Source organism: Ctenopharyngodon idella, chromosome 1 (genome assembly GCF_019924925.1).
Source record: "Ctenopharyngodon idella isolate HZGC_01 chromosome 1, HZGC01, whole genome shotgun sequence".
In the NCBI taxonomy this organism is placed as follows: domain Eukaryota; kingdom Metazoa; phylum Chordata; class Actinopteri; order Cypriniformes; family Xenocyprididae; genus Ctenopharyngodon; species Ctenopharyngodon idella.
The window spans coordinates 28139496-28151290 of record NC_067220.1 but is presented as its reverse complement, the minus strand read 5'-3'; the positions used below and the strand labels follow the sequence as shown (position 1 = coordinate 28151290).

Genomic DNA, 11795 nt, shown 5'->3' with positions numbered 1-11795 from the left:
TCGCCCTCATGTCTTCCTAAACCCGTATGACTTCTGTGCAACACATAAGGAGATACTGCTTGCTCTATCCACTCTTTTAAAGCTTCTACAGAGCTTTCAGGCTTCAAAATGGACACAAAAGCACTATATATACAGTACCTTTCAAAAGTAAGATTTTTTTTTTTTTTTCTCCATGTTTTTGTAAGAAGATTTTTCTTTTTTATGTTCACCGAGACTGCATTTTTATGATCAAAAGAACAGTGAAATGGTAATATTTTTGAAATCATTAATACAATTTAAAACAACTGGTTTCTATTTTAAAATATTTTCAGATATAATTTACTCCTGTGATGGCAAAGCTGTTTTTTTAGCAGCCATTACATTTTTTTTAGTGTTACAATTCAGAAACCATTCTAATATGCTGATTTGGTGATCAAGTCACATTTCTTATTATTATCATCAATGTTGAAACCAGTTGAGTATAATATGTCACAGTTTATTTTGCTATCCTCACTTACATAAATTAACTATAGTGTCCTTACCCACAAGTAAAAATATCAAAAATGTCAGAATAATTTTTGGTTTGACTGTATATACACATACATACATACATAAAATATAATAAAATATATTCACACATTACTTTCTTAACGTTTTAAAAAAAAATGAAGAAACAAAGTCATACAGGTTTCGAAAGGTAAGAAAATAACGACAGAATCTTTATTTCTGGATAATCTGTTCAAGTGTTAGTAGGGAAAGATGGCTGTTAATGGCCATGCAGTCTGTACAATGCTGAGCTATTCAGTTAGTCTGTTCAGCTGTAACACAGATTTGTAATGCACAGCAATACAGTGGCAGGCAAGCAAAAACATTGCTGTAATATATCATTAAAGACAATTGCATGACAATTATTGGCCTCACATCAAGCTGAAGTCAACTGTGGCTTCTGGACATGTAACGTATTTGATATTCATGTACTGCTACTGGGTCTCAAATGTAAGCTTTCAACATCAACCTTTAATAAAGCTGTTTAAAGTAAAGCCGTAGGCCCTCCATTCAGAACCCATGTTAACCAATTAAGGCATGGTTGACAAGTGATATTCTTTCACTCATTCATTTTCAAGCGAAAGCTTTTTTTTTTTTTTTCTTTGTACAGACTGAGTCTAAAGAGCATCATCCTTTTAACGGAACTACAGACAGACAGACTAGCTTTCTCTTTCATTTCTATGCATTTAAAGAGTCTTTCTGGGTGAGTTTTAAAGGTGGCAGGAAATTGCGGAGGCTGGTGCATTGCTGTAGGGTGATTTTGCAGGGGAGTCTTATGGCATAGGTACAACCTCAAGGGAGCCAGGAAGAGTAATTCATCGCCACTGCAGATGTTCACACAGACAGAGAGCATCGATCCTGCCCTTCTGAAAACACCATCTTCGTCTCTTCAGCACAAGAAGCGTTTGGTGGAGGTACTTACAAGACTCAAGACTTTTTTAAAGTAGCCTGATTTAAAAATGCAGAGATTATCTAGGCGTATGTCAATATCCCATCTGGATCACCCAGTCTAAAGTCCAAGGCTATTTATAATATAACAGATATTTTTATTCTACATTTTTCTTTAATAACTAGTTCAATATTTGTCAGAAGATGAGAAACTTTTTTTTTTTTCTAAATGTATTTTTTAAGTTTATATTAAATGTGCTGTAAGCTATCTTTTAAATTACACTTAACTGAGTGTTCGCAAAGACCAGTCCCCTTTAGTTACTGTTGCTATGTCCAACAAGCCATGGGCACTCTCATGCCACACATCATGTTCTCAGGCAGTGAAAAATGCATTGCGGAGCAAAGGGGACACTGACAACACGCCGACAAACAAGACAGAGCAGGTTACTCTTGATATGAAAGTCTCAACTTTCAAATTTTGTCATTTTTGAAGAAATGTAAACAATAAATACCGTTTTGTGGCTCTTTAATGTGTCGTGACAGATCGCTGTAGCGCCTCAGTTGAAGCGGCACATGAATCGATCATCTCTTCCCACTAGTTACAACACGAGATAAACATGAATGAACATCGGAAGGTATGTTGTTTCAACCATGGAAAAACGTCAATAAACAGTACACAGTATGAGTCGACCGACGTTAATCTAATAACTCTGTTTGGTTTGTTTGTAGTACAAAATGGCGGATTCAGAGTTATGATTGGTCAGATCGCCTGTCAATCAAACTCCCGGTGAAGGGTGAATTAGATAAGCGCCTTCTTTCACAACCCCACCCTATACCATTGTACCACCGTGTGGTCAGGAGAAAAGTAGCACAAATGACTGGCAGGTAGAAAACACCTCAAAGTATGGAAGCTTGTTTCCACCACGAAATAAAACAATTTAAAATATAATTGTGACTTTTTATCTCACAATTCTGACTTTTTTCTTGAAATTGTGAGTTTACATACAAGTTATAAAGTCAGAACTGCGGGATATAAACTTGCAATTACGAGAATTAAAGTCAGAAGTGTGAGATATCACAATTCTGACTTTTTTTCTCACAATTGTGAGTTGTAAAGTCCAATTTTTGGGGTGGGGGGGGGACTGACATTTTTCTCAGAATTGATATAAGATATAAATTAGTAATTCTGAGAAAAAAAGTCAGAATTGCGATATTGCAACTTTATATCACACAATTCAGACTTTATAAATCACAATTCTGAGATTATATCTCGCAATTTGGACATTATAACTCGCAATTGCGAATTTATATCTCACAATTCTGACTTTTTAACTTGGAAAAAAATGTAAGATAAAAAGTAGTCACCTTTTTATTTTTTTTATTCAGTGTCGGAAACAAGCTTGAATATCACAGTGTTTTGTATTAGCTAAACGTTCAGAATCTGTCAGTGGCCCACGGTTACATGTTTATGTTTTATGTTTGTTTTTTGTTTTTTTGTTTTTCTTTAATAGTCAGGTATGATATTTTAGGATAATGCAATCAGATAAAAGTAGGGATGCCCCCTAATAGTCGAAGTTAGTCGACGAAAAGTCTGCCGGTGAGCTGTGCCAAGCTTGATGCATGCACTTGAGTGCTGATTAGGCTATAAAGGCATTAAAGGCTCTTTATTACGATTTATATGGTTTATTAATAAACATGTGATTAGTCGAGTATCACTTAAAATGAACGACTACTAGTCAACCAGAAAAATCTTTAGTCGAGGACAGCCCTAGATAAAAGTTAGCATCATTCCCTAAAAAAAAAAACGAAACATTGTAACACGTTTAAGCTATACAGCACATGACTACATTATAATCTTTAGAAAGCTGAGTTAAAAGGATTGCTCATTCCTGAAGTTTGATCATTCATTTACTCAAATTTATGTTATTCCAAACCTGTATAAAAGATATTTTGAGAAATATCACAGTTATGACAGAAATTAAATTTTTGGCTGAACTATTCCGTTGAGGTAACTTTTAACTTGCACAGCCCAAAAAGTACATTTTATAATTTTATTTTCTGTGGAACCCTATCATCCTATTTGGAGGGCCTGTGAAAAATATATCTCAAAACCGTCACTTAGATTATGCTGTTAACATAATGTGATTACACAGTTCACAGGAAGAGTAAGAGCTATTTCAACAAAATCTGTAACATATATATATATATATATAGCAATAGTATTCAGATTATTGCCCTACTGAACCTGGAAAAAGAGCAAAAATAAGATCTTCGAAAATGTTTTTTGTAGTATTTCCCCAGCTAGCTACAGACACATGTTTGCTCTCTTCCATACTGATACAGGTATCAGAGGGCAATCAAAAAGAACAACAAGTCTGGACAGCAGCAATCAATGATCACACACATCATTCAGAGATCATGACAGCTGACTCCTCGCCAGCCACAAACCACAGTGAGATCCACTGCAGCAATTTATCAGATGTGTCAAGAACAACCTGAAGTCAACACCACATCCTGTGCCCAATATAGATCAATTAAATTACCATATGTTCTATGTTGCTTTGAGACGTATACAACATACTTCACTGCTTTCATTCACACGGCTCTACCCTTTCTCAGCACCTTATAATGAATCATGTCTTACAAAGTGCTATTTGTCCAAGTCTAATGGGATGCAAAAGAGCAAGCCATTAATATTAAAGTAAGAAGAGTTTCTTCAACCCAGCATCTGACAGGAGTTACAAATGAACAGATTTCCACTGTCAAAACAACACAGGTTAGTGCTCATGCTTCACCGGGCAATGAAGGAAAAACAATAGCAAAACTGAGAAAAAAGGAGGGAAACATGACTGTTTAATAATTTCTTTGCGGAGAAGAAGAAAAAAAGCATGCAGACTTTCGTCAACCGTCTTTCACTTTGCAGCACTGGGAGAAGGTAATGTCTATGTGAGAACAAGTGTTATTTTATGGTTGTTATTGAATTTTCTGCACAGGCAACTTTAGCCTTTTCACAAAGCCCTTCAGCTCTGTGCTAGGAATCTCCAAAGAGGAAAGAGGTGTCAAAAAGGGGTCCAAGATATGCTTTATGATGGTGCGCTTCAATGGCCAAAAAAGTTAAAAACAAAATTAGAATTCATTACAGAAAAAAAAAAAAAAAAAAAAATGCTTTCATGCAAGTTTCAGGCTGGAATCTCAATTTTTTTATTTTAAAAAAATGGAAAAAAGATGGGAAAAAATACCTTTATTTTCGCCACCCTCATTATTGGTGAACTCATCGCCTTTGACTGTGTTGGCTCCTACTGTCAACAACAGGGGAAAAGTAAAGAGGATAAATGGGGGAACAGATTTTAAAACAGCAGCTTAAATATTAAATCAAAATCATTATTATATAAATTTAGCCATTTTCAAAAAACTGCTAAAGACATATCTTTTTCGTCAACACTTGACCCAGTAATATAGCACTTTTTTTAAATTTATATTTTGCTTTCTTTTCTCGATTTTTTTATTCTTTCTCCATACATTTGCTTATATATTTAAAAAAACAAAAACCAAAAAAAAAAAACAAAAACAAAAACCCCAACCTTGCTACGAGCACTTTACTGATGAAACTGTGACATGACACAGCACTTACATACTGTTGTACTCATGTTGATTTGATTGCTTCTACTATTCTCATTTGTAAGTCGCTTTGGAGAAAAGCGTCTGCTAAATGACTAAATGTAAATGTAAATAAATCAGGTAGAACCATTATTCTAACACATTGGGTATCAATTATTAGGGCTTTCTAAATTAATAAATACTGTATTTTTTTTAAGATAATTACATTATTTTTTTCTACTATAAAATAAAAACAATGCTGATTAGTTTTGCATTTTGTTCTGTAAATGAGGGGGAAGAATAAAGTATCTATGTCACAAAAAATATAAAACAAAAGAAAAAAAAACACTTATCAAATGCAAAATAAGCATCAGTTCTTTCTGTAAATGACCTTGGCTCATTAAATATACAGCACTGTGTTAACATTGGCTCACACTGAGAGATCAGGCAGGTTCCAATATTTCTTCAGTTAACAGAGGATTGTGGGATGTCAAGCTGTATAAACAAAAGCAAGTAGCATGTAAATCACTAGAGTGTGAACAACACACCCACCATACCAGGTCATAAGCACTGCACCACAGGGATTATGAGGTTGGACTGTAGAACAACATATGTAATAACTTTGCCAAGAGGTGATTACGGAACAGATACTGAATAATTATACACTTCTTCTGTCATTTTTTTTTTTTTTTTCTTTCTTTCTTTATTTTCTTGGTTTAGCACAAAATATGATTTTAATAATGCATCACAGTAGTCTCAGCCTAAAGGCTAGACTTTTTCAGCTGATTGGATTTATTATTATTATTTATATTTTTAGCACAAAAATTATGAATAAATAAAACCTGTGCAATTTTGTGCTGAATTTAAAAACAGGATTTGCTGGCATGATACAGTTGGATGCGCAATGATTAGCTAACTTGCTAGTCTGCATTTTCACTCTCCTTTCCTCTGTGAATGATGACCCTAACAGTAAATGTCAAGTATTAAGAGAGAGAGTGGCTTTCCTGCAGAGATACCAGTTCACAAAGTCTGTGATTTTACAAAATTACAAATCCTACAGTAAAACTGTATTTTGGTACTCAAAATGTATTAGCATATGTCAATCCCCTCAATTAGATATTTTATTTAGGTTATGTGACATCGTATTGGATTCATTGTTCTGCTCAGAGATGAACCACCATGATTCAGTTTTATATCAAATTGAATAATATTCTCTTGCATTATTTCTCTGCATTGTGCCTTCCATTCTTCCTTCTTGTAATAAGATGTTTTGTTCCTGCTGATGAAAAGTAGCCCTACAGCATGATGTTTCCACCACCATATTTCATTGCAGATGTAGTGTGTATTGTTAGGTTTGCACCACACAGATATATTTGACTTCTTGCTAAACAGCTCTGTCCTGGACTCTAAATCTTTCCCATCACCACTGCATCACTGTTATGAATTTTGGCAAACACCACAGATCCTTTTACATGGTTCTTTCTGAGTAATGACTTCTTTTGTACCACCCTCCTAAAGAGGCTTGTATTATATAAAGCTCTGCTATGGTACAGCTTTATGTGTTCCCAGCCACAAAAGTGAACGTTGTATGGCTTCAGACTAACAAAGGACAGCTGTGCTAGCTGTGCCAAGTTCTACACAGATAGGGGTTGGGAATAGGTTAATATGAGTATATATAAATTCACTTACATAAACAACAACAGTGACATCTGTAAAATGTTTAAAAAAAAAACATATTTTTAACAGGTAAACATTTAAATATTCTGTAATACTCTACAACCCTTGATTCTACTTTGTATTTAGTTGTTAACAGGCAGAAACTCAGTGTTTCCATATATTTATATATATATATATATATATGTGTGTGTGTGTGTGTGTGTATATATATATATATCTTTTAACTTCATTGCAACCTCAAACTGTTGGTAAAACCCTATAACGTCTCGGGTTACAAATGTAACCTTGGATCCCTGAGAAGGGGAACGAGACACTGCGTCCTAGGATGCTAATGGGGAACACCTCAGTGTGACCGATGTCTGAAGCACGTGTTGAAACACGGCAATCGTATTGGCTGGCAACAGCCTTTGACGTCACTACTAGTGTGACCATGATGTATAAAAATACGCCTAGAGAACATGTCATCCATTCTTCATCTGAAGGGACCATGCAGGCAGCCCAGAAGCATGGCAACGAGACACAGTGTCTCGTCCCCCTTCTCAGGGAACAAAGGTTACATTTGTAACCTGAAACATTCCCTTCCGAATGGGAGCTCACACTGCGTCTTAGGACGCTAATGGGGAACAAATGCCCGCTTTGCCATGTTGAGGGGAATGCATTCTATATTGGCTGTGACTAAGCAAAAGAAAAATAACTCAAATGTCCTGATTGCCAGAGTTGAATTCCCCAAAGGTGCACACCAGTAATTCAATGTCGGTGACAGTACTTCCTACGGCCACCGCCCAAGCTACATGCCACAATGAGGAAGTACAGTCTCACCATTCACCATTTAATCTCAAGGCCAAACGGAAGGACTTGACCCCAGGCAGAGCACAATGGCTTGGAATCATGATTCTAGAAAGATTCCTTTAAGGGAGTATGGCCAGGGATGAAAAGGTTTCCTAGCCTGTCACTTTCAAGGGGATCTAAGCATCAACCCTTAAACCCTCCAGGGAGGCCAACTTCGTTCCATCTTAATCTAGTCAGCCTACAACCTGCCTGCTTAAGAGAATCTCTAAACCTCATACCAGAGGCCTCCAATGAAGGCAATAACCACAACACATCGGATTCCTGAGATGGGCGTCCTGGGGAGCAAGACTCAACATAATGACCCTCCAAGCAAGGGGAGTGACACTGTTCATCCCAAAGATGGAACTCCAAAACCTACAGAGCATAAAATCTCTCTGGGGAAGCCGAGTACTCTATGTAGAGACCCTCAAAGAGGGGAGTACTTAACAGCTCTACTAAAGTAGGACTATCAAGGAGGCTTTGAGGGGAGAACTAAGAAATGCTTGACCGCAAGGACAGTTCTTGAAATGCTAGAGAAGCGGAGCACTCTATATAGCAAAACCTCAACCATGGGGAAGTGCTGGCCAAGCTCTGGGACAATTTATCTAGGAGGCTCCTGAAGAGCTTTACAACCTGATACCAAATTGCAGAGTTTTAGGGAGCCGTTAGTTACTATAAACTAGCTCAACCTGAGGTACGTCCATCCAGAACTACCAATCTTTGCAGAAGTAAACATGCCTAGAGCTCTGGGGAGCAAGGGACTCAGCAGGATGACTCTCTGAACCAAGAGGAATCCTGGCTCAACCCTAGGGCAGTAACTGTGGAGGCCATAAGGAGGCCTGCAACTCCAAGTATCGCCTAATAGCGCCACTCAGACCTCAGCAAAACGACTCTCCCAGTGAGAGGAGGTCCAGTGCACTAAAACTACTCATAGACAAAGAAATCACAGAGAAACCTTTCAAAGGAGCTCCAAGGAGCGGAGGCCTTAAGAGTTCCCCAAAAAGAGGAGCAGCCATACCACACCTGAAGACTAACTAGATAGAGGAGGCCCAAAGGAGAGCCTTACAACTCCAAGCTACACTCTGTGTCCGGGCTACGGGGAATGGAGATCTCTGCAAAATGACTCTTGAAAATGAGAGGAGACCTGACAAAGCTCACATCTGTGGCGCAGCTTGGCAACTGCCTCAGGGGAAAGACCCTGACCTTGGTCCAAGTCTTTCAGCAAGTCAGCCTGATAAGCCTGAAGCACTGCCATAGTGAGCAATGCAGCCCCAGAATGACCTGATGCCACATATGCCCTGCTATTCAAGTGAGATGTTGTCTTAAGGGGCTCCTTCTCGCGCCTTGACGGCAGCTCAAGTCTGGCCGTAGCGCATTTCATAACCTCCAATAGCTCAACATACATGGGGCAGGGAGGCTGAGAAGGCTCAGTCATCTCAACTTCCTCCTGCTCATTCTGGCTTGATGCCAGCAGAGCATTGGCTGCTGGATCAGAAGATGTAAGAGACAACACATCTTCTTCCAGCAGCTCACTCTCGTCAGCTGCTGAAGCACGCAAGAGATTATACCTCTCTCAAACTCTTCAGCGAGCTCCATCTGAGATCCCCATGATCTCAGTCTCCTGTTCGCCTCAGCAAGAGCAGGACCCGAACCGCAGGGCACAGAATTTATCTTCTAGAATCTGGCAGTAAGGTGTGGGAGTTCATTTTTAGTCCATCTCCTATCCTGAAAAGTCCATCTTACAGATGTGGAATAAAAATGATCTTCAAAAACTTACTGAGGAGGATGTGGTGCTGGTCCTTCAAGAGTCACTCTCAATCTGTCTGTCTATAAAGCCTTTACAAAAAAAAACAGTATTCATGTATTTTACAACACTTCAGCTTGTGATTCTTATTAAGTGGGGATAATTTTTTAGGATTCTTTACCTAACCTAAGTCTCTAAGATCCTGACACCTTGCACTTCTGGAGACTCCAGGTAGTTCTGGAAAATGGTGGCACTGGAGCCTAAAGAGTTCCTGATGGTTTCACACTTAATTCTTCAAATTAATTCTTAATTATTTTGCAGTTAACATGTGTCTTTTCTTCTTCACCTGTTTTTGTGTTTTTGTTTGACCCTGCTGACCCAATGAGCGTTTTGCTGTCCATTGGTCATGCCTTAACTTTGCAATTTTTAGTACTGCATCTTTCTCATGAGCATCTAATAATTTTTGACTTCTCAGTCTGAGTTAAATCTTTTTTTTTTTTTCTTTCTTTCTTTCTTTTGGCTCATTTGCCTGTAAAAGAAAACCTGCCTAATAATTATGCACACCTGAATATAAGGCATTTTTCATTTCCATCCTTCATGAACAATTATATATCACTTATAAATGATTAAATAATAATTAATAGTAGTTATTAAGATTTATGTGGTTTGGAATTAGTAAAATGTGCTTGGAAAAAAAAATATGATTAGAAAATCAACTTGCCTAATAATTCTACACAAGGTGTACATACATACACACACACACACATGAATCATGTGGATCATGGAAGCTAAAACCATGTATGGTTCCTCACTACCAAGCTAAAAAAGTAAGTTTATTTATTCAAATAAATAAATACACTTTGTTCAATATAAATTGCATTATTAAATATACCTCATCCCTGCCAAAATATAACATAACATATAATATAATAATTTAACAGTTATTTTTATTAAAGTAAATCGTAAATGTCAGTGATTTTTGTGGATTGAAAAGTCTTCTAACTCTTCTTCTGTTTGCCATGCCACTGGATCTCATAGTGCTGCTTAATAATGCCTGTCTTTGAGTAAACCACTGATCATGGAGTAAACATCTGTTATATGTTGAATTTGGCCTCTTATTGTCACTGTTATTTCTTCTTTTTTTGCTCAGGGGGTTTTAAGATACAACCTTAAAACTTACACCAACAATGAACGAAAATAACCAAATGCATAATCCAAAAACTTTACCTAAATTAATTTATACTCTTTCCCATATTGGTTTGTCATACATGTTTAGTGCTAAACCATTAACTGTGTGCATTAATTTTTTTAAGAAAAAAGAAAAAATTAAAGCTGCAAGCAGCTTTTTCACACCCGGGCTCACCGCCACCCGGTGGCCTTAGGTAAACTGTAAACAGTGGCCGATATTCATTTAAGCAGATAAATAGAGGAGAAATATGGCAAAGTCATTTTGATGCACCACAGTTCATGCTGCCAGCAGGTGGCGCTTTGACTATAGCTGAATATTGGCGTGTTGATGTCTTCAGGATAGGACTATTATCAAACATGTAAAGTTTGGGTTTTTATGTTTTTAAGTTTTTATGCCTGAGTTAAAACAACTTCCTCTTTCGTGGCATTAATCGCAAACATTAGCACTTAGCCAAGTGTTGCATAATTTAATGTGTTTCTAGAATGTTTAGTACTTCGTGGCATATTGAAATGTGTTTCTGCGAGTGAATTACAATGCAAAGCATGCCATTTCCTGTTGCCAGCAGGTGGCGCTATGACTAACTAAATATTGGCATATAGATGTCTTTAGGCCAAGACTCTCATCACACATGTGAAGTTTTGGGGCAGATCGGACACTATATGCCTGAGTTACAACAGCTTCCTCTTTCATGGCGAAACATCAGACTTTGTCAGGCCGCCACGGACACGCCTTTCAACGAAAACTCAAGATCTTTGATATTTATTATCGCTATGGTCTTAAGATTAGACTGACAACATATGATGTTGATCTGGTTAAATATCTACAAGGAGTTAATCACAGTGTAAAACATGACATTTCCTGTTGCCTGATTTCCTGACTGTAATTAAATATTGGCATGTAGATGTCTTCAGGCCAGGACTCTAATAAAACATATGAAGATTGGGGCAGATCGGACATTGTACTGTATGCCCGAGTTACAACAACTTCCTGTTTCATGGTGAAACGTCGAACTTTGTCAGGCCGCCATGGACACGCCCTCCAGTGTAAGGTCTAGATCTTCGCAATTTAACGTTACAAAAAAAGGCCTTTAGATTAGATTGTCCAAATATGATGTTGATCTGATTAAAGCTGTAGGAGGAGTTTGTTAAAGTACAACATATGGAAATGGCAAAAACTGCACAAATTTTGCAGAGAAAATTCAAAATATCTCACTTCCTGTTGGTTTTCAGATTTCATACCAAGAGACTTTTTTGTAGGGATTGGGCTGTTACATGTGTGTACCGAATTTCATACCTGTATGTGAAACATAGCGTAAGTGGCACTTCGTTGAATTTTGTAGGTGGCGCT

The 11795-nt window shown here is 37.4% G+C and overlaps 1 protein-coding gene across 2 annotated transcripts in view; it reads right to left on the bottom strand.

Moving 5' to 3' along the window:
- nlgn4xa (neuroligin 4 X-linked a) overlaps window positions 1-11795 on the bottom strand; it is a 110304-nt gene that overhangs the window by 77500 nt on the left and 21009 nt on the right. Inside the window, exon 3 of one of the 2 annotated variants that reach the window (XM_051908443.1) lies at window positions 4653-4712. The exons of the other annotated variant lie outside the window; for it this stretch is intronic. Coding sequence (XP_051764403.1) covers window positions 4653-4712 — 60 coding nt within the window. The remainder of the gene's footprint in view (window positions 1-4652; window positions 4713-11795) is intronic. 2 annotated transcript variants of the gene reach the window in all.